Raw genomic sequence first — 21,917 nt, forward strand, 5'->3', positions numbered from 1 at the left:
CCCCATAACCCTGACACCCGCACTAATCATGATCTTGTGTACATGTCACCACACTGTTCCCCTGTACATGGACTTGATCTGTCAGCCCAGCTGCAATCTCCACTGACAGCCCAAACACATCTGGCCCCAAGACTGCAACATCAATTCTCAACATTGGACCCAATGAGCTATCAGGTGCCTTAATATAACTAAAAACATTTTGTTTATTTATTGTCGCGTGCATGTCACGAGATGGAGTGAAATGCTTAAGAAGGAATTGCAGATGCTGGTTTACACCGAAGATAGACACAAAATGCTGGAGTAACTCAGCTGGTCATAAGTTCAAAAGTTCCAGGAGCGGAATTAGGCCATTTAGCCCATCAAGTCCACTCCGCCATTCAATCATTGCTGATCTATCTTTTCCTCTCACCCCCATTCTCCTGCCTTCACCCCACAACCGCTGACAGGCGTACTAATCAAGAATCTAAGGTAGACACAAAATGTTGGAGTAACTCAGCGGGACAGGCAGCATCTCTGGAGAGAAGGAATGGGTGACGTTTCAGGTCGAGACCCTTCTTCTGTGTCTACCTTCGATTTAAACCAGCGTCTGCAGTTCTTTCCTACTAATCAAGAATCTGTTTGGGTAAGGGCTCAGGCAGCATCTCTGGTGAAAAGGAAAAGGTGATGTCTCGGGTCGAGACCCTGAGGAAGTGTGTGTTTGTAGGTTGATTAGCTTTGGGAAAATGATAAATTGCCCCTCGTGTGTAGGATAGTGCTAACGCACGGGGTGATCGCTGGTCGGCATGGACTCACAACCCGCCCCCTCCTCTGACATCAGTCTGAGGAAGGGTCTCGACCGGAAATGTCACCCATTCCTTCTCACCCGAGATGCTGCCCGACCCGCTGAGTTACTCCAGCATTTTGTGTCCACCTTCGTCTCTTCCGCAGAATTAGGAATATAAATGTTAAACAAATTGTACGTTGCCTGCAAAGCGAAGATGAAGGGAGGAACAAAGGGAAAGTGTGAAAGATGCCAAGTGTGTGTGAACGAGAGATGGATGAGAGGAGGGATCATGGGATAAGTCAAAGGAGAGCGATTATGGGGCAAGCAGAGGAACAAAAGGACTTTCTGCTGACTGGTTAGCACGCAACAAAAGCTTTTCACTGTATCACTGCACACGTGAGAATAAACCAAACTCAAACTCCCATCTGACCATATCCCTTTGAACCTTTCCTATCCATGTACCGCTCCAAGTGTCTTTAAAATGTTGTCATTTCTCAGCTAATTTGGTTAAATATTTGGCTTTGCTCCTAAATCAAGAGTCAGCCTCATAAAATCCCGACTTTTATGTCAATTACTTTTATTCTTTCTAATGATGTGGAAGTAAAGTTACAAATTCACACCTTCACCAACACAGTTGCTCAGCACATAAATGATTTGCTAGGCTGTTTGGAAATCAAGGTGCAGCAAAATTGCTACACACGGTGAAACCTTCAACCTTTAAGGGCCAGAGAGCCAGGTTCGATTCTGACCTGGGGCGCTGTCGGCACGGAGTTTGCACGTTCTCCCTGTGACTACGTGGGTTTCCTCCAGTTTCTCCCACATCCCAAAGACGTGCAGGTTTGTCTGTTAATTGTCCTCTGCAAATTGTCCTGAGTGAGTTGGATAGAACTAGTGTGCGGGGATCGCTGATCGGCGCGGACTCGGTGGGCCAAAGCGCCAGTTCCCGCACTGTATCTCTAAACAGGGGTTGACATCTGTACCACAGCCTCTATTTCTGCCAAACACCTGCTTAAAAACAAGATTTCTCCTGCAACTCTGATTCATGATTTTATTTGATTTCTTAAGTGCAGATGCAGCAGATTCCATTTGAGCAATAAATATTAACTACAAATGTCAAGCACAAAAGAAACAAAAGTCAAATTATTGAAGCAAATGTGCAGACGATTGAACAAGCGTAATCAAACGGCCATCACCAGAGAGGATCACGAAACCCGCGGCAATACTCAGAGAATTACGCTCTTTGCGAGATTAATCCTGATTAACCCTGCAAAGTTAGAAAACTAATACAGTAGTAAGGCAGACCCGGAACTAATTCTTGGAAAGAAAAGCTTACTGAAATAGTCAATCATTGTGGTTACCCAGAACGTATTCTGCAGCAAACAAAATGGTGGATAGGATTTTGTTGATAAAACTGCACTGACTATGAAATGGCATTTGGATTAGTACTTAAAAGACAAAAATCTTCACACAAGCTCAAAGCTTTCAGCAACCCCACTTTACAGAAACAACCTGGCTGTGTCCTGTACCCTCTGATTTATGGACAAATTTAAACACAAGCACTCAAAAATAAAATGGGCAGTTAGCTGTTTTTGCTTGTTTACAAATTGGTTGGGTCATGTCACACCTAACAACATTGGTCATGAGTGGGAAGAAAAAGCATCCCCTTTGATGTCTCGTTTTCACACCGTACCCTTCCATATCTCTGTGTGTCTCCCACTCCCCTGACTCGCAGTCTGAAGAAGGGTCCCGACCCGAAACGTCGCCCATTCCTTCCATCCAGAGATGCTGCCTGACCCGCTGAGTTACCCCGGCATTTTGCGTCTAACATTGGTCGTGAATTTGTACAAAACGTACTCTGTATCCGCAGCTGAGTGACTACAATTTAAAATACAGTGATCACTAAGTAATCGAACTTGGCCATGCCCCTGTGATTAGTAATCATGATTCGGAGTCTGACAACCGTGGGCTATTCAGTGTGAGCTCCATGCTGACTTTGCAGTGGATGCGGAGATCCAGCCTGGAACTCCACAGACAACATGATTCAAAGCATTTCCTTTGCCTCAGGGCAGCGCTGAACAAGTGCTACAAGAAACAAAGCCATTTCCCCCCTGGATACAGAGGCACACCGGGAGAAAGAAGCACAGAGTGCTGGAGTAAACCAGAGGGTCAAGGCAGCAGCTCTGGAGAACATGGACAGGTGACGTTTCGGGGTCGGGACCCTTCTTCAAACTCTATTCGCCATCGAAACTAAAGGTCCCGACCGGAAAAGTCGCCTGCCCATGTTCTCCAGAGGCGCTGCCTGACCCGCTGAGGTACTCCAGCACTTTGAATATATATATATTTTTTGGTAAAGCAGCATCTGCAGTTCCTTGTGGCAACACTCCAGCTGGCAGCTCTTCACGACATACCAGTGGCGTTCTGCGCTCCGTACAAGCACCAAAGCATCTGTGGAGACTCGGCAGACAGAAGCCTTTGTGGACCACGTTCCCGTGAATCAGACCGAGACTTCCAGGAACAGTCCTCTAACCGCGTGGACCGTCACAAAGCAGAGTGTCAGAGCATGCCCCACGCCGGGCTTCCACGAAGACTTCCAACGCAGCAACGATCCCGCCTCGCTGTTTCCGAGCTCCTTCTGACAGTTGGGGCAATCGTACCGACACAGGACACGGATGGGAGTAATGCAATGAGCGAGGTTTTGTTAAAGCAGGGTTCTGGTTTCTGCAGCAGAGGAGACGGTGGGCGGTAGGGGGTGTGGGGAGGGTCAGAACTCCTCGTGCACACTCTGGGCGTAGTTCATCAGCTTGCTGCCAGTGAAGTACTCGCTGTACTTCAGGATCTCCTCCAGCTCCAGGTAGTGGTCCTGGTTCTCGTCGGCCACGGCGATCATCTGCTTGGCCTCGTTCAGGGCGCTGTACTCGTTCATGGGGTCCATGTACTCCTGCCATAGAAACACAGCGTCACACAGGGACATAAGCGGAGGTGCAGGGAGCGGAGGTGTGGGGAGCAGAGGTGCGGGGAGCGGGGGTGCGGGGAGCGGAGGTGCAGGGATGCGGGGAGCGAAGCTGCAGGGAGCGGAGGTGCGGGGGTGCGGGGAGCGGAGGTGCGGGGATGCGGGGAACGGGGGTGCGGGGAGCGGAGGTGCGGGGAGCGGAGGTGCGGGGAGCGGAGGTGCGGGGAGCGGAGCTGCAGAGTGTGAAGGTGCGGGGAGCGGAGGTGCAGGGAGCGGAGGTGCGGGGGAGCGGAGGTGCGGGGGTGCGGGGAGCGGAGGTGCGGGGAGCGGAGGTGCAGGGAGCGGAGGTGCAGGGAGCGGAGGTGCGGGGGTGCAGGGAGCGGAGGTGCAGGGGCCGGAGGTGCGGGGGTGCAGGGAGCGGAGGTGCAGGGAGTGGAGGTGCGGGGGTGCAGGGAGCGGAGGTGCAGGGGCCGGAGGTGCGGCTGATGTGGGTCACTCACCACCAGCTCGTCCATGGTGACAATCCCGTTCTGATTGCCATCGATCACCTCCTCAAACTCCTTTCTTCTCTCCTTCACCCAGTCATCATCAATGTCCTGGGCCTCTTGGTTTTCCACCGTGCCCACGGGTAACGAGATAAACTCCGAGACCGTCAGCTTCTTGTCGCCATCCTGATCTGCAGAAGTAGGCGATTACAACTGATTTATTACCAAGGTGGTGTTCGGAACCCCCCACCCCACACCACCTACACCAAATTAGCATTACTGGATCATTTGTAGTCTGGAGACACTATGCCAATTTATTTTAATGAACGGTGCACAGTGGTGCAGCAGGTAGAACTGCTACCTCACAGCGCCAGAGACCCAGGTTTCAATGTCGACCACGGGTGCTGCCTGTGTGGAGTTTGCATGCTGACCTGCGTGGGTTTCCTCCCGGTGCTCCAGGTTCCTCCCACATACCAAAGACATGCGGGTTTGTAGGTTAATTGGTACTCTGTAAATTGCCCCCTAGTGTGTACGGAGTGGATGTGCAAGTGGGTTAACATAGAACTAGTGTGGATGGGTGGATGATGTGGACTCAGTGGGCTGGAGGCAGACACAAAATGCTGGAGTAACTCAGCGGGTCAGGCAGCATCTCGGGAGAGAAGGAATGGGTGACGTTTCGGGTCGAGATCCTTCTCCAGACTGATGTCAGGGGAGAGGGCGGGACTTTGTACCTCTTTGTAGCGTGGGAGGAAACCGGAGCACCCGGAGAAAACCCACGCAAAAAAACGTACAAACTCGGACAGCACCCGTAGACAGGATGGAACCCCGGTATCTGGCGCTGTGACACAGCAACTCTACCGCTGCGCCACCGGGTGCTTCGGCGAAGGGCCTGTTTCCGCGCCGCATCTCTAAACTAAACTGTACCTCGGTGCGCGTGACAATAATAAAGCTAGGCTTTGTAAAGCAACGCCTGCACCAGTGGGTGCGAGCAGCGAGGCAGGTGGAATCAGGTACCTAGGTCGCGGATGATTTCTTTCACCATGAAGGTGAGCATTCCTCGGCTGTGCTCCGGGTGGAGAAAGGCCAAGAACTCGTCCTCGTTCAGGAGTTGATTCGCAGGGTGCTCGTCAGCCTGAAACCAGCGATCCTTCAAATTATCCAGCACTTCCTGAGCTGCCAAGCAACAAAAAAGCACACTGCACTCAGTCGCAGATTTAAAATACATTCTCTCCACAGAGGAAGATCATTTCACTTATCGAAGTTTACGCGGTTGCAGGGAGAACGTGCAAACTCCGCACAGACAGCGCCCGAGGTCGGGATCCAACCCGGGTCTCTGGCGCCGTGAGGCAGCAGCTCCACCACTGCGCCGGAGTTACGCAAAACCTAAATATTTGACGTTCCTAGTATTGGGTTGTGGGCTACCGAAGTGAAGCCTGAGACATTGGAGATAGACACAAAAAGCTGCAGTAACTCAGCAGGTCAGACTCGTATCTCAGCAAGATACTGAACATCTTTATAGGACTTTATGCAACGTTTCAGAAACATTTCAGACAGGTACATGGATAGGGCAGGTTTCGAGGGATTTGGGCCAAACGCAAGCAGGTGAGACTAGTGTAGATGGGGCATGTTTGGTCAGTGTGGGCAAGTTGGTCCAAAGGGCATGTTTCTAGGCTGTCTATCACCCTGTGGCTTTGGTCAGGCTGCATTTGGAGTATTGCATGCAGCTCTGGTCACCCATTACAGGAAGGATATGGAGGCTTTGGAAAGGGTGCAGAGGAGGTTGATGAGAATGGTGCCTGGATTAGCGACAGGGAGAGGCTGAAAACAGACTGGCAATGTCTTCTCTGGAACGCCAGAAGGTGTGGAGAAACCAGACAGAAGTATATAAAATCATGAGCGCCATAGGTAAGTTCCTTAGTGAAGACAGATCCAAAGTACCGGTTCAACTCGTCTGCCATTTCCTTGTTCCCCATAATAAATTCCCCTGCTTGTCTTCAAGAGACCCACATTTGCCTTGACTATTTTTTTCCTCTTCACATACCTAAAAAAGCTTTTACTATCCTCCTTTATATTATTGGCTAGCTCATACCTCATCTTTTCTCCCCGTATTGCCTTTTTAGTCATCTTCTGTTGCTCTTTAAAAGAATCCCAATGCTCTGTCTTCCCACTCTTCTTTGCTGTGTTGTACTTCTGCTCTTTTATTTTTATGCTGTCCTTGACTTCCTTTGTCAGCCAAGGGTGCCTCTTACTCCCCTTAGAATCTTTCCTCCTCTTTGGGATAAATTGATCCTGCAACTTCTGCATTATTCCCAGGAATACCTGCCATTGCTGTTCCACTGTTTTCCCTGCTAGGGCCTCCTTCCAGTCAATTCTGGCCAGCTCCTGCCTCATGCCTCTGTAATCCCCTTTGCTATACTGTAATACTGACACTTCCGATTTTCCCTTCTCCCTCTCAATTTGTAGAGTAAAACTTATCATATTGTGATCACTGCCTCCTAATGGCTCTTTTACCTCGAGTCCCCTTATCAGATCAGGTTCATTACACAACACTAAGTCCAGAATTGCCTTCTCCCTGGTAGGCTCCAGTACAAGCTGTTCTAAGAATCCATCTCGGAGGCACTCCACAAACTCTCTTTCCTGGGGTTCATTACCAACCTGATTTTCCCAGTCTACCTGCATGTTGAAATCTCCCATAACCACCATAGCATTACATTTGCGATATGCCAATTTTAGCTCTTGATTCAACTTGCACCCTATGTCGAGGCTACTGTTTGGGGGCCTGTAGATAACTCCCATTAGGGTCTTTTTACCCTTACAATTCCTCATTTCTATCCATACTGATTCTACATCTCCTGATTTTATGTCACTCCTTGCAAGGGAGTGAATATCATTCCTTACCAACAGAGCGACCCCACCCCCTCTGCCCACCTGTCTGCCTTTTCTATACGTTGTGTACCCCTGAAGTCAGTTCCCTGTAGCTGTTTAATTATTTCTTTAACATTACAATAGTCCCTGCCACAACTACCTCCTCTGGCAGTTCGTTCTGTACACCCACCACCCTTTGTGTGAAAACGTTACCCATCTGATTCCTATTAAATCTTTCCCCCTTCACCTTAAACCTATGTCCTCTGGTTTTCGATTCCCCTACTCTGGGCAAGAGGTTCTGTGCGTCTACCCGATCTATTCCCCTCATGATGTTGTACACCTCCATAAGATCACCCCTCAACCTCCTGCCCACTAAGGAACAGAGTCCCAGCCTGGTCAACCTCTCCCTACAGCTCAGACAACACGAGTCCTGGCAACATCCTCGTAAGTCTTCTCTGCACACTTTCCAATTGGATAACACAGTCCCTCCAGATTCCAGTAACTAGTGGGCCCGGAAACAAAAGCAGCCATTACTGTGGCTGACCACATCAGAAACCAAGATTCAACTCAGATGATAAACGAGGATACAACGCAGTGACGGGAAACATGAACCCGACTAAAAACTACGCTAATGACAAAACAACTTGAAAATAGAATACACAATTCCTTCCTCAGCATTCTCTAGTCTCACCGACTGTATGAGTCATTTCTGGTTTGGATTCTGTTCTACTTGCCACACGCTTCCATATCCCCATCAAGTTTGGAAGCAGCAGACTGTGGTTCACAACCAAGATATTACTGGATAGTGCGACTGGTGGGTACATTCCCCGCCAACTGGCATGTAGCCGATGGGCCGAACGGTCTCTTCCTCCGACTGGACAGGACACGTTTAAAGGGATATGGGCCAAATAAAAGGACGTACCTTTAGAAAGGAGATGAGGAAGAATTTCTTTAGTCAGAGGGTGGTGAATCTGTGGAATTCATTGCCACAGACGCTGAGGCCAAGTCGATGGGTACTTTTAAAGCGGAGATTGATAGATTCCTGTGTAGGAAGGAACTGCAGGTGCTGGTTTGCACTGAAGATAGACACAAAAAGCTGGAGTAACTCAGCGGGTCAGGCAGCAGCTCTGGAGAAAAGAAAGTCTTCAGAGTTTGAAGAAGGGTCTCGACTGGAACCCTTTCTCCAGAGATGCTGACTGACGCGCTGAGTTACTCCAGCTTTTTGTGTCCACTGACAGATTCTTGATGAGTAAGGGAGCCTGGGGTTATGGGGAGAAGGCAGGTGAATGGGATTGAGGGGGAAAGATAGATCAGCCATGAATGAATGGCGGAGTAGACTCGGAGGGCCAAATGGCATAATTCTGCTCCTATGAATTATGAACTAATGAACAAAAGCACTGAAGTGTCAGGGTGCTGTACTTAAACCCCGAGATCTAGTTAAATGGAACACGCAAAACAACACATTGGAAGAATTGAAGATAGTACAGGTCGGCAAATTGTAATGCACGCAGAGTGCAAGCGAGTGGAACAGAGCGTATTCTCAGTTCTCTGACATTTAATATTTAACCCCCATCAGCGGTGAATTCGCTTACCTGAAAATTTCCCCAAACGTAAATACACAACCTTTGCTCAGCTCAAACACGTTAAATGTTTCCATTTTTGTACGGGCAAAGATCTGTAACTTGTAAGGTCGGAGAGAGTGCAGATAACATCTCCGTGTGTGTGTGCAGAATCACTTGCGTGTGAGGGGGTGCTGCAACCATTGAACTTTGTGTGCTTGCAGAACAGAGAAAAATAAAAATAGGAAGCCAAGTAGATGTGAAAAACGTCGTGTTGATCTGAAAACCTGAGGTCGAGGTCTGATCCTTTGTTCCCAGGGTTGGGCAAGTACACACACACATATATTCACACTCATACACTAACACACACACATATATTCACACTCATACACCAGCACACACACATTCACTCATTCACCCACACATATATATTCACTCATCCACCAACACACACACATATTCACACTCATACACTAACACACACACACATATATTCACTCATACACCAGCACACATACATTCACACTCGTACACCCACACACATATATATTCACACATACACCAACACACACACATATTCACTCATACACCAACACACACATATTCACTCATACACCAACACACACATATTCACACTCATACACCAACACACACACATATTCACTCATACACTAACACACACACATATATATTCACACTCATACACCAACACACACACACACACACACATATTCACACTCATACACCAGCGCACACACACACACACACTCATACACCAACACACACACACAAACACCCTTGACTCCATCCAGGGATCCCAACAGTCCTTTCAGGTGAGGCAGAGGTTCACTTGCACCTCCTCCAACCTCATCTACTGTATCCGCTGTTCCAGGTGTGGTCCCCTACATGTCCGTGAGGCCTCGCGCAGACTGGGCGATGGTTTCGCTGAACACCTTCTTTCAGTCTGCCTAGACCTACGCGATCTCCCGGTTGCCAAACATTTCATCTCCCCCCCCTCCCATTCCCACCCTGACCTTTCCGTCCTGGGCCTCCTCCACTGTCAGAGTGAGGCCACACGCAAATTGGAGGAACCGCACCTGACATTTCACTTGGGCAGCTTACAGCCCTTGCATCCCCTCTCTCTCCGTCCCTACCCAACCCTCGTGGTTGTACTCGTTTAACTGTTGTCCTCTTGAGTTTCACTGTCTGTATAACTGGTGATCACCTAGCCCACAGCCAACAAGGGAACATAGTGGGCTCCATCTTTCCTTGATCATCGTTACTTTTTTGCAGATCTTTCATTCATCTGTTCTATATCTCTCTCTCTGTTGCACCGTTGATATCTCTCATTTTCCATTCCTCTGATTCTCAGTCTGAAGAAGGGTCTCGACACGAAACATCACCAATTCCTTCTCTCCAGAGATGCTGTCTGACCCAAAGGTAGATACAAAATGCTGGAGTAACTCAGCGGGCCAGGCAGCATTTCTCTCCTGAGATGCTGCCTGACCCGCTGAGTTACTCCAGCATTTTGTGTCTACCTTTTAGACTAGCATTTGCAGTTTTTTTTCCTACACATGCTGTCTGACCCACTGAGTTACTCCAGCATTTTGTGTCTATCTGCAGTTCCTTCCCACATTAATTTTCTACTCAAAATCTGTTCATAAGAAAACAGAATGGATCTTGAGGATGGTGGTAGGCTATGGGGTGTCAGGAGATGGGTCACCAGCTCCAGTCTCCTTGCTGCTGTGGGTTTAATATGGTTCCAACATGAGTGACTGCAGATGCTGGAATCTGGAGCAAGCAGAAAATAAACTGCTGGAAGAACTCAGTGGGCCAAGCAGCGACTGTGGAGGCCAAAGGGATAGTCGATGCTTTGGGTCAACACCCTACGCCAAGACGGAGAACGAAGGTGGAAGATAGTTTTAAGATGTTCTTTGCACTTTTTAATTTGCACTATGGGTAGGTAGAGGTTTTTAATCACCATTCTCACTGATGTTTTTTTTTGTACTTGAGCAGTAGGGGGTTTCAAGACTGGGCCAGGATGAGTTTCTGGTTTTGTCCCCTTTTGAGCAGTTGCTCATTACTGTTAAAGGATGAAGCTATTGCTGAGCAGCTGCTTGAGTCTCCAAGAGGCGGGAGGGAGGGGCGAGAAATGGGCAGGTAGATGAGAAGTAGAATCAGATGGGGGGAGGGTTGATGGAGAGGTGCATCCAGGTGTGGGAAGGGATAGGGACGGTGAACCTAGGGGGAGGAAACGCAGGTAGATCGGTAGAGGTGTTTACCCCCCAAATTTTGCAAGCATCCTCGCTTTTGCTCGTCTGATGGAAGGATGGTGATGGTTGAAGGCGGTTCTCCCTCGGGCGGGAGGTACATCTCCAGCTTTGCTGGCAGTACGACTCCAGCCACTGGAATATTCCCCCCCCCGACGCTCACTGCCTTCAGTTTGCCAGAGCTCCACACTGCCACAACCAGTCAATGTCGCTTCATTGTCAAGTGCGGCCATTCTTGCCTCACCCGCCTCCCTAGTTACTGGGGTTGGAACGCAACACAACAGTCAGAGGGAGGGGAATCTGCGGATTTCATTGCCACACAAGGCTGTGGAGGCCAAGTCAATGGATATTTTTTTACAGCACAGATAGGCAGATTCTTGATTAGTACGGGTGTCAGGGGTTATGGAGAGAAGGCAGGAGAATGGGGTTGAGAGGGAGAGATAGATCAGCCATGATTGAACAGCGTAGTAGTCTTGATGGGCCGAATGGCCTAACTCCGCTCCTATCCCTTATGAACTGGGGATGAAGGGTGTAGTTCTGATGGCGAATATGGACGGATACTTACTCTCCTCATCGATCTTCAACTCTTCATTGTTCTTGATTTTCTCCGCCACTTGCTTTTCGTCGAATCCTTTGCTAACCAGAAACTTGATTCGATATTCATCCCAGGATACCTGACCTGCAGAGAGATGGCACACACAGGTTTGTAAATGTACATTTTTAATTATCAAACATGGTTTTGTCAAAGGTGCGAAACTTCAAACGGTTGCTCTCAAACCACTCAAATTCCTTTGTTTATTTAAGAAAAAATCTAATCCCACTATCACCATTTTCCTAAGCGGGCCAGGCAGCATCTCTGGAGAGAAGCTCGTGTGCGGGGTGATCGCTGGTCGGTGCGGACTCGGTGGGCCAAAGGGCCTGTTTCCGCGCTGCATCTCTAAAGTCTGAAAGTCAAAGGGCCGGTTCCTGTGTAGAGCTGTTTTATGTGTCCTAAAACTGCATTTTTAAATGTAACGGTCGTTAAATATTTAAAATACACAACTGGATAAAACAAATGATTAAACCACAACTATATTTTGCACAAGCTGTTTGCAGTGGCACACACACAGAATTTCCATTGCAGTCCTTTGACGTGAGATCAGAACTGTTGCTCAGTTGAGAGGGCTAAACATTGTCCATGGTTCAAGATTTCAGCCAAGGTCTGTTCACAGTGGGGAACTCCATATTACTGCTGCCAGGATTTCTTTATTCCCTGAACTTTCTAGAAACCGTCCAAGATTCCGATCACTAGCTGTCTCTTCCCAAATCTTTGACTTTAGAGATGATTTTTTTAAACTGAAGATAGACACAAAATGCTGGAGTAACTCAGTGCATCAGGCAGCATCTCTGGAGAAAAGGAATAGGTGACGTTTCGGGTCGGAACCCTTCTCTCAGTCTGAAGAAGGGTTCCGACCCAAAACGCCACATATTCCTTCTATCCAGAGATGCTGTCTGACCCGCTGAGTTACTCCAGCAATTGGTTTCTATCTTCGGTATAAACCAGCATCTGCAGTTCCTTCCTGCACATTAATTTTTTTGCTTTTGGGTTTCTGACCTTTGAATGAGTAGTCTTTTGAAACTGCAAATCAGAAAATTTAAATAAAATAATTCTGTGTTGGATCCACCTCCTCTATAGTTAACCTCGACCACTAACTTTGTGACTTCTAATGTTTGTAAGACCTTGGCTTTGGATGTCTGTTCAACCCCCTTTTGATTGAAATTTAAAAGGTGGGAGCTGAGAAGCCAAGATTAAAATATTGTTGGTTCCAAAGTTTCACAAAGTAAACTCATGTCGATTTATCATTTGGCAAACAGTGTGGGGGGTGAATGACATAAAACATCACAGCGCAGGAACAGGCCCCTTGGCCCACAATGTCAGCACCAAACATGATACCAAGTTATACTAATCTCCTCTGCCTACACGTAGGGTTGCCAACTGTCCCGTATTAGCTGGGACATTCCATATTTTGGGCTAAATTGGTTTGTCCCATACGGGACCGCCCTTGTCCCGTATTAGGCCCGTGGGCTGCTGTCGGCGTGCGGGCCAGGAGGCGGGTTACTACGCAACCTCCGTTAGGCGAACACACTCCGTTAGCCTATACTGTCCCGGCCGACAGCAGCCCGCGGGCAGCGGCCATTGGTGAAGCGGGAGCACGTGACCGCTGGCTGGGTGAGGTCACCTGGGGCGCCGGGCGGTGACGTCACCTTGCCCCGTATTTGGGAGTGAGACAGTTGGCACCTCTACTCACACGTGATCCACGTCCCTCCACATCCATGTGCCTGGCCTTAAGCCTCTTAAAGGCCACTATTGGACCTGCCACCTCCACTGGCAGCGCGATGGGTGTTTGTCAGGAGTTTGAGGTTCACACCCACAAGTCCCTGTGTCATTTAGAGATAACCTGCCATATCTCAATTCTCCACAGCGGTGTGAGGTCCCCTGTGAAGGCGTAGGAAGTCCCTGTCAGTGTTTGCGTGCACGTGTGCAAGCGCATGTGCATGCGTGTGTGCGCACGCCAGTGTGTGCGTGCGTGCAGGTGTATGTGTGTGTCCAAATGTGTGCGCGTGGTGTGTGCAATGTGCATGTGTGCTTTTTTTAATAACATTAAAGACTTGCCCATCAATGAATTACAACCATCTTGGGAAAATAATCACATTCTGAGAGTTGGCGATGTGCCGCTTCTTGAGTTGAGCTTGGCTGCCAGACCACAAACCACAACTTGGCCCTGTGTACGAGCTGGCCCAGGGAAGCAGAAACCACACCAGCCCACACCACACACACCTCCACAATGCGGACAACCAACGACACTGCATCACATGGTAGTGTTGCTCACACAAAGGGGAATTCAACATTTTGTGGAAGTGTCCATGGTCATGAGGGGTTTATGACATCAATCGGCTAAAGTGGCCCCTGTGGACAGGTAGCAGAGGTCACAGATACAAGGCCGGGCAAGGTAGACAATGTTTGCTTCTATTTTCTTGTGTTCCTGCGTAATGGGCAATTCTGAAGAGCAAGGAAGATGAGGAGTATTCTAAAATTAACACGGACACAATCTAAAGGGATGGACAAAGCAGATTCAACGGAACGTTCTAAAGAGAAAGTTGAGCTTTAGTTCAAATGTAAGAGGACAAAACACAATTAATGCAAGGCCATTAATAGCAATGATGTTCGGAAGGATTTTGGGGTCCAAATCCATAACTCTCTGAAACATAGAAAATAGGTGGAGTAGGCCATTTGGCCCTTCGAGCCAGCACTGCCATACAATATGATGATGGCTGATCATCTAAAACAGTACCCCGTTCCTGCTTTTCCCACATATCCCTTGATTCCATTTGCCCTAAGAGCTCAATTTAACTCTCTCAACACAAGTAGATAGAATGGTAAAGATGGAATAGGGTAAGATTCAGGTAGACACAAAGTACTGGAGTTACTCAGCGAGCCAGGCAGCATCTCTGAAGGAAAAAGTCTGGGCAAGAGACTCTGTGCATTCTATTCCTCATGATTTTGTGCAAGGAAGAATGTGCCTCATAGTGCCCGAGACTTGGGTTTCAAAAGGACCAAGAAAGTAGAGAATGGAGGAAGGATTGCAGCCCTGTGGATAAGTAGCTCTTTTAAACATAAATTATCACAAGGGATAGTCACAAAGTGCAGGAGTAACTCAGCGAGCCAGGCAGCATCTCTGGAGAAAAAAGGATGGATGGACATGATCAGAAAGATCACAAGGGCTTGTAAACCAGTGGCCACATCACAGGATCAGTATTTGAAAGCATGAACTTTGAAGAAACGTACGAGGTAGTCAGATGATTCATTGAAAGCGTGAAGCAACAGAAAGGTTGATAAATTGGTGACGGGGGCTGGAACTGAAATGGCATCAACATTTGGAGTTTTGCTGCAATCACCAGAACCAGACTGTTGCTGATCTGTGTGAAAGCAAGTTGGAATCTTGCAAAGCTCTCAGATTGAGGTAACTTGTATTAAAAAGTCAGACCAAGTCAAATGAAGAGACGCGCACGCACTCACACAAAAATGCAGGAGCGATGTGAGGAATATAAGATTTTTAAAAATGCCTAGTCAGTAGGGGCAGCAGAGTGGTAGAGTGACTGCCTCACAGTGCACGAGACCCAGGTTCGATCCCGACTACGGGAGCTGTCTGTGCGGAGTTTGTACCTTCTCCCTGTGACCGCATGGGTTTTCTCCGGGTGCTCCATTTCCTCCCATCCTTTCAAAAATGTACAGATTTGTATGTTCAGTACAAAAAAAAAGTGAATTGCCCCAAGTGTGTCGGATGGTGCTAGTGTACGCGGATCGCTGTACGCTGGTCGGCACAGACTCGGTGGGCCGAAGGGCCAGTTTCTGCGCTGTATCTCTAAGCGAAACGAAAAGTAATTATGTCTCGAGAATGAATATAGGTGAATTTATCACACAGCAACCCTCCAACACTGGAAACCTGAAAATAGGTATAGAAGTCATGAATTTAAGATGAATGTGCAAAAAAAAAACTAGCAGGGGTGAATGTACAGAAAAACCACACGAAACTGCAAACACAGGAAGTGGTTTGCAAGACTACGAACTACTCCTTAAAAAAAGCTAGAAATTAGTAGGTGACTTAAAAGGCTTATGTAGGTCGAATTTAAAAAATCTGAGAATGTGAAGATAGCTAGGGTTTGGAGTTTGGAGGGGGGGAAGGGGAGACCCGACCAAGGAACAGGGTCTCCAATAAAACACCCAGCATAAACCCGGGGGGGGATCTAACTCTGCACGTCAACTCTGAATTGATTGAAAAACACAGCATAGAAACAGGCCCTTCAGCCCACTGAGTCCATGCTGACCATCAGTCACCCGTTCACACTAGTTTTATGTCATCCCATAATATATATTCACCCATATAGGTCATATGTGAAAGGAGCAGAATTAGGCCATTCAGCCCATCAAGTCTGCTCTGCCATTCGATCATGGCTGATCTATCTCTCCCTCCTAACCCCATTCTCCTGACTTCTCCCCATAACCCCTGACACCCATACCAATCAAGAATCTATCTATCTCTGCCTTAAAAATATCCATTGACTTGGCCTCCACAACCTTCTGTGGCAATGAATTTCACAGATTCACCGCTCTCTGACTAAAGAAATTCCTCGTCACCTCCTTCCTAAAGGAACATCATTTAATTCCTCTAGTCATAGACTCTCCCACAAGTGGAAACATCCTCTCCACATCCACTCGATCCTTTCACGATAGGGAATCTTTTACACAGAGTAGTGGAATCAACAACCAGAGGACATATCTTCAAGTATTCAGAGTTCACACTTGCAGATTTACAAGTGTAAATTGTATAAATTAAGATGAATTGTACCCAGGGACGGTCACCCTATCATAGGAAGGATGCCATGAAGCTGGAAGGAGTGCAGGGAAGGTTTGCAAGTGTGTAACCAGGGCTCAGACATGGGAGAGAGGTACATTACCATCCCCATCCGGGTCCACAGTTTTGAAGTACATTTTGTTCTCTTTGGCAGCTTGTTGGAAATGCTCCTCGGTCCTCTCCATGATCCACCGTTGCATCTCGCTGGCACTAATCTTCTTGTCCACATTGGAATCGACCCTGAAGATGGAAACACAGTGAAATGGTGAACATTTTCCCCAGTACGGGTGGCAGAGTGGTAGAGTCGCTGCCTTACGGCACCAGAGACCCGGTTCCATCCTGACTACGGGTGCTATCTGTATGTAGTTTGTACGCTCTCCCCGTGACCGAGTGGCTTTTCGCCGGGTGCACCGGTTTCCTCCCACACTTCAAAGACATGCAGGTTTGTAGGTTAATTGGTTTTGGTTTAAAAAAAATTGTAACTTGTCCCCAGCGTGTCGGATAGTTCTAAAGGGCTCGTTTCCACGCTTTATCTCTAAACTAAAAACTAAACTGCTTTTAAATAATGGAAAAAATAAGTCATGAAAAGACAAGGAACTGCAGATGACTATTGTTATACAAGAATTTTGCCCGAACAGACTGTAGCCCACAGCGGTACCTTTAAAGCCCATAGCACTGCAGCCGACTGGGCTTTGTTTAAATTCCCACGCGCTAAGCTGGCAGCGTTCTTTTTAAACCTTTACGTGCCAAACCAGCAGCACTGTGTGTATTGCTTTACACACCAGTCTGTAGTTCTGTGTGTATTGCTTTACACACCAGTCTGTAGTGCTGTGTGTATTGCTTTACACACCAGCCTGTGGCGCTGTGTGTATTGCTTTACACACCAGTCTGTAGTTCTGTGTGTATTGCTTTACACACCAGCCTGTGGCGCTGTGTGTATTGCTTTACACACCAGCCTGTGGCGCTGTGTGTATTGCTTTCCGCGCCAGTCTGTGGCGCTGTGTGTATTGCTTTACACACCAGTCTGTAGTTCTGTGTGTATTGCTTTACACACCAGTCTGTAGTTCTGTGTGTATTGCTTTACACACCAGCCTGTGGCGCTGTGTGTATTGCTTTACACACCAGTCTGTGGCGCTGTGTGTATTGCTTTCTGCGCCAGTCTGTGGCGCTGTGTGTATTGCTTTCCGCGCCAGTCTGCGGCTGATAGCGCTTTGTTTCCAATGGGGAGGGGGCCTCGCTCGGATGCAGCCACCTACCAAGGATTATAGTTTGAATTTGGAAGCAACGCTATTGGCCAGGACTTACCGGTGTCATCTCAATAAAATGAATCGTATCCATGTACCCGTCTAAATGTCTTCTAAACATCACCACTGCACTGCCTTGTGTAGCTTTCTCTGGCAGATTGTTACATAAACACACTACACTCTGCATGAAAAAAAATGTGTCTCACCGTAAACCAATCTCCTCTTGTTCTTGACTTATCTACCCTGGGAAAAAAAATACTTGTTATCATCTTGTTGGAGGGGACTCCAGACTCTGCCCCTCAATGTCCAGCAGCAGAAGGACCCTAGACTGTGGTCCTCCCCCCCAGAGCCTTGGTGTTAGCTGCACCAAGCTCCTCACCTAGTTCCATTCAGTTTAGTTTATTGCCACATGCACCGAGGTACAGTGAAAAGCTTTTGTTGCGGGCGATCCAGTCAGCAGAAAGACAACGCACGATTACAATCGAGCCATTTACAGTGTGTAGATACATGATAAGGGAATAGTGCAAGGTATAGCCAGCAAAGTCCGATCAGAGATAGTCCAAGGATTTATGCCCCTTATCTGTGTTCAGCTTGACTGCAATCATGTATTATCTTTCCACTGACTGGTTAGCACGGAACAAAAGTTTTTCACTGTACCTCGGTACACATGACAATAAACTAAACTGAAAACAAATGAGTGTATAAAGCTGATAATGTCGGAAGAGTTTACGCACTGTTCTTGTTTTGTGTGTATATTTTTTTATTCTGAACAAAGTTTATCTTTGGAGGAAAAAAAATCTGGAATCGGCGAAAGCATAAAGCCAGCATTGCCTGGTTTTTAAATCAAAGAAAATGAGATCAAAAAGGTAAATTTACGCTAAGCTGCAAAAACAGCCTTGTAAAGGAAACGGCGTTTAGTGAATGCTACTGAGCAGAGGCTTGCTGTGGGAGTGCGGCACGCCGTGCACTTCACAATTCAATCACTCTTTCCATCAGTCTGAAACTCCCACCAGCCACTGTTCCTTCTTGATGAGGCTGTGCTTATTGTCTGCGCACACACGCACACACACTCCGGTTTCTACCGCCGCCCCCAGCGGGCACCACGCCAACCCACTCTCGGGCACTCTCGTGATTCGTTTCCCGGCTGCTGCCAACGCATGGGACTCTACCCTCGATGCCAGACCTTGATGCCAGAAGCAGAGCCGGGCGCCAACCCTCACCCTCGCCCGACAGTTCACCAGCAGCCATTTCACACTCGCTGGGTCTCTGTGCGATGGAGATAAGAATCATATAGTCACACAGCGTGGAAACCTTGCCCACACCGGCCAACATGCCCCATCTACACTAGTCCCACCTGTCTGCGTTTGGCCCATATCCCACTAAACCTGTCCTATCCATACACCTGTCCAAATGTTTCTTAAACATTGTGATAGTCCCTGCCTCAACTACCTCCTCCGGCAGCTTGTTCCTTACATCCACCACCCTTTGTGGAAAAAAAGTTACGCCTCAAATTCTTATTGCATCATCCCCCCCGTCACCGTAAACCCATGGCCTCTGGTTCTCGATTTCCCCAACTCTTAGCAAGAGACTGTGCGTCCTATTGTTGCCGTGCAGCGTAGGTTTACTAGGTTAATTCCAGGAATGGCGGGTCTATCATATGTTGAAAGACTGAAGCGACTAGGCTTGTATACACTGGAATTTAGAAGGATGAGAGGAGATCTTATCGAAACGTATAAGATTATTAAGGGTTTGGACACGTTAGAGGCAGGAAACATGTTCTCAATATTGGGGGAGTCCAGAACAAGGGGCCACAGTTTAAGAATAAGGGGGTAGGCCATTTAGAATGGAGATGAGGAAAAACTTTTTCAGTCAGAGTTGTGAATCTGTGGAATTCTCTGCCTCAGAAGGCAGTGGAGGCCAATTCTCTGAATGCATTCAAGAGAGAGCTGGATAGAGCTCTTAAGGATAGCGGAGTCAGGGGGTATGGGGAGATGGCAGGAACGGGGTACTGATTGAGAATGATCAACCATGATCACATTGAATGGCGGTGCTGGCTCGAAGGGCCGAATGGCCTCCTCCTGCACCTATTGTCTATTGTCCACCCGACCTATTCCTCCTGTGATTCTGTACACCTCTATAAGATCACCCCTCACCCTCCTGCACTCCACGGATGACTAGTTCTTGAACGTGTGACCGTGACACAAAGTAGAACTTCCAGTGGCTTCAGCAGGAGGAGTGCTGTGGGGAGGAACTTGTACGTCTGAGCAAAAGATTGCGGGGGTCAAGTGGCGGAAAGAACACGGAGTTCCCACGTGAGTTCCAGGTGGTTTAGGAGCAAAAAGCCTCATTCAACCTGCGGTCCATGGGTGAAGCTGGAATAGAAACGGCCACTACTCTGCCCACTGGAGTTACTGTTAAATGGCAGCATCAATGGGGAAAGACACCCCAGTGATATCGAGTCAGAATGACTGGGGTTAATTTTTCAAAGGTCGTCATTTTCTCAGCGGCACAGTGGTGCAGCGGTTGCATTGGTGCCTCACAGCGCCAGAGACCCAGGTTCAATCCCAACTCTGGGTGCTGTCGGTACGGAGTTTGCACGTTCTCCCCGTGACCTGCGTGGATTTTCCCTGGGTGCTCCAGTTTCCCCCCCACAAACCAAAACGCCTGCAGGTTTGTAGGTTAATTGGCTTGTGTAAATTGTAAGTTGGCCCCAGTGTGTGTGGGATAGTGCTAGTGTATGGGGCGATCGCCGGTCGGTGCAGACTTAGTGGACCGAAGGGCCTGATTCTGCGCTGTATCTCTAAAGTTGATAGTAAAGTCTAAAGACTGCTCTCACAATGGAATAAAGAAACAAACGTGAAGCCGACACCGCTGGTGCAGAGTCATTGACGAACTGAAACAGAAAGTGCTGCAGTCGTCTGTTTCAAATGGTTTACCATTCATAAAACTACCAGTTACTATGTGGCGGCAGTTTCCGCATCTCGAGCGACCGCTAGTCCCCGTCCCACCACGAGGCGCTGGCTGCCCGTGTATCGGCCCGGCGGCCTGCCCTGCACCTCTCCCACCTCCTACCTCCCCTTGCTCTGCTGGAGAGTTCATCATTCCCACCGTCTGCATCCACAAGTGGCACGGCGATAGAGCTGCCGCCTCACGGCGCCAGTGACTCGTGCTCGATCCTGACTTCGGGTACTGGATGTGCGGAGTTTGCACGTTCTCCCCGCGACTGTGGGCGTTTCCTCCGGGTGCTCCGGTTTCCTCTCTCATCCCAGACATGCCCCTCCTCCTTGTCCTCTTCCTTTCCTACCCCTCCCTCTGCCTTTACATCTCACTCCTCCTCTCCTTATCCGATATCCTTGTCTCTCTAGCCTGTGTCACTTATTCCACCAATCACCCCCCGTATCCACCCATCACTTGCCAGGCTTTGTCCCACCCCACCTCTCTTTTCCAGCTTTCTCTGCACGTAGTCCAATCAGTCTGAAAAAGGGTCTCGTAAGCCAGTGATAGGAGCAGAATTAGGCTATTCGGTCCATCAAGTCCACTCCACCATGCAATGATAGCTGATCTATCTCTCCCTCCTAACCCCATTCTCCTGCCTTCTCCACACAGCCCTTCACCTGACTTGACCCAAAACGTCACCTGTCCATTTCCCCCCTCACTCTCCTCATCCCCTCTACGCCCCCCACTCTCCTCATTCCCTCTACGCCCCCCTCTCCTCATCCCCTCTACGCCCCCCACTCTCCTCATCCCCTCTACGCCCCCCACTCTCCACATCCCCTCTACGCCCCCCACTCTCCACATCCCCTCTACGCCACCCTCTCCTCATCCCCTCTACGCCCCCCACTCTCCTCATCCCCTCTACGCCCCCCACTCTCCTCCCACTCCCCTCACCAACGCCCCTTACTCTCCTCACTCCCCACAAATCCCCTCACTCCCCCAACACCACACAGGTTTTCTGTTTCTAAGACGATGTGCAATGAGATTATGACTGTAAAAGGAAGCCCGATTGTGCCCAGTTGGAGACACAGCAAGCAAGGAATCAGTCTTGCTCCAGTTGATTTCGATGCATAGCTGGGAAACAGGCCCTTAAGCCCACCGAGTCCAAGCCGACCAAAGTCCACCATCGATACTTCCATGTTATCCCACTTTCTCATCCACTCTCTACACCCCAAAGGCCAATTAACCTAGAAACCACCACGTCTTTAAGAAACCAGAGCACCCGGAGGAAACCCACGCAGTCGCAGGGAGAGCATGCAAACTCCGTGCAGACAGCGCCCGAGGTCGGTATGGAACCTGGCGCTGTGAGGCAGCAGCTCTACCCGCTGCGCCACTGTTCTTCTTAAGTCACCGACCGGCCTTTAACCGCAGTGGGTGACCAGATCTACTTCAAA

At 48.6% G+C, this 21,917-nt stretch overlaps 1 protein-coding gene across 1 annotated transcript in view; it reads right to left on the bottom strand.

Annotated features, from left to right (window-relative positions):
- Window positions 1–1,350: 1,350 nt before the first annotated feature.
- sdf4 (stromal cell derived factor 4) overlaps window positions 1,351–21,917 on the bottom strand; it is a 39,902-nt gene continuing 19,335 nt past the window's right edge. The window contains exons 2-6 of the mRNA XM_078425496.1: window positions 16,389–16,525; window positions 11,458–11,571; window positions 5,213–5,371; window positions 4,214–4,389; window positions 1,351–3,701 (exon numbers count right to left, since the gene is read on the bottom strand). Of these exons, the coding sequence (XP_078281622.1) occupies window positions 3,525–3,701; window positions 4,214–4,389; window positions 5,213–5,371; window positions 11,458–11,571; window positions 16,389–16,525 (763 nt within the window). The 3' untranslated portion in view covers window positions 1,351–3,524. The remainder of the gene's footprint in view (window positions 3,702–4,213; window positions 4,390–5,212; window positions 5,372–11,457; window positions 11,572–16,388; window positions 16,526–21,917) is intronic.

Source organism: Rhinoraja longicauda, chromosome 30 (assembly GCF_053455715.1).
Source record: "Rhinoraja longicauda isolate Sanriku21f chromosome 30, sRhiLon1.1, whole genome shotgun sequence".
NCBI classification, from domain to species: domain Eukaryota; kingdom Metazoa; phylum Chordata; class Chondrichthyes; order Rajiformes; family Arhynchobatidae; genus Rhinoraja; species Rhinoraja longicauda.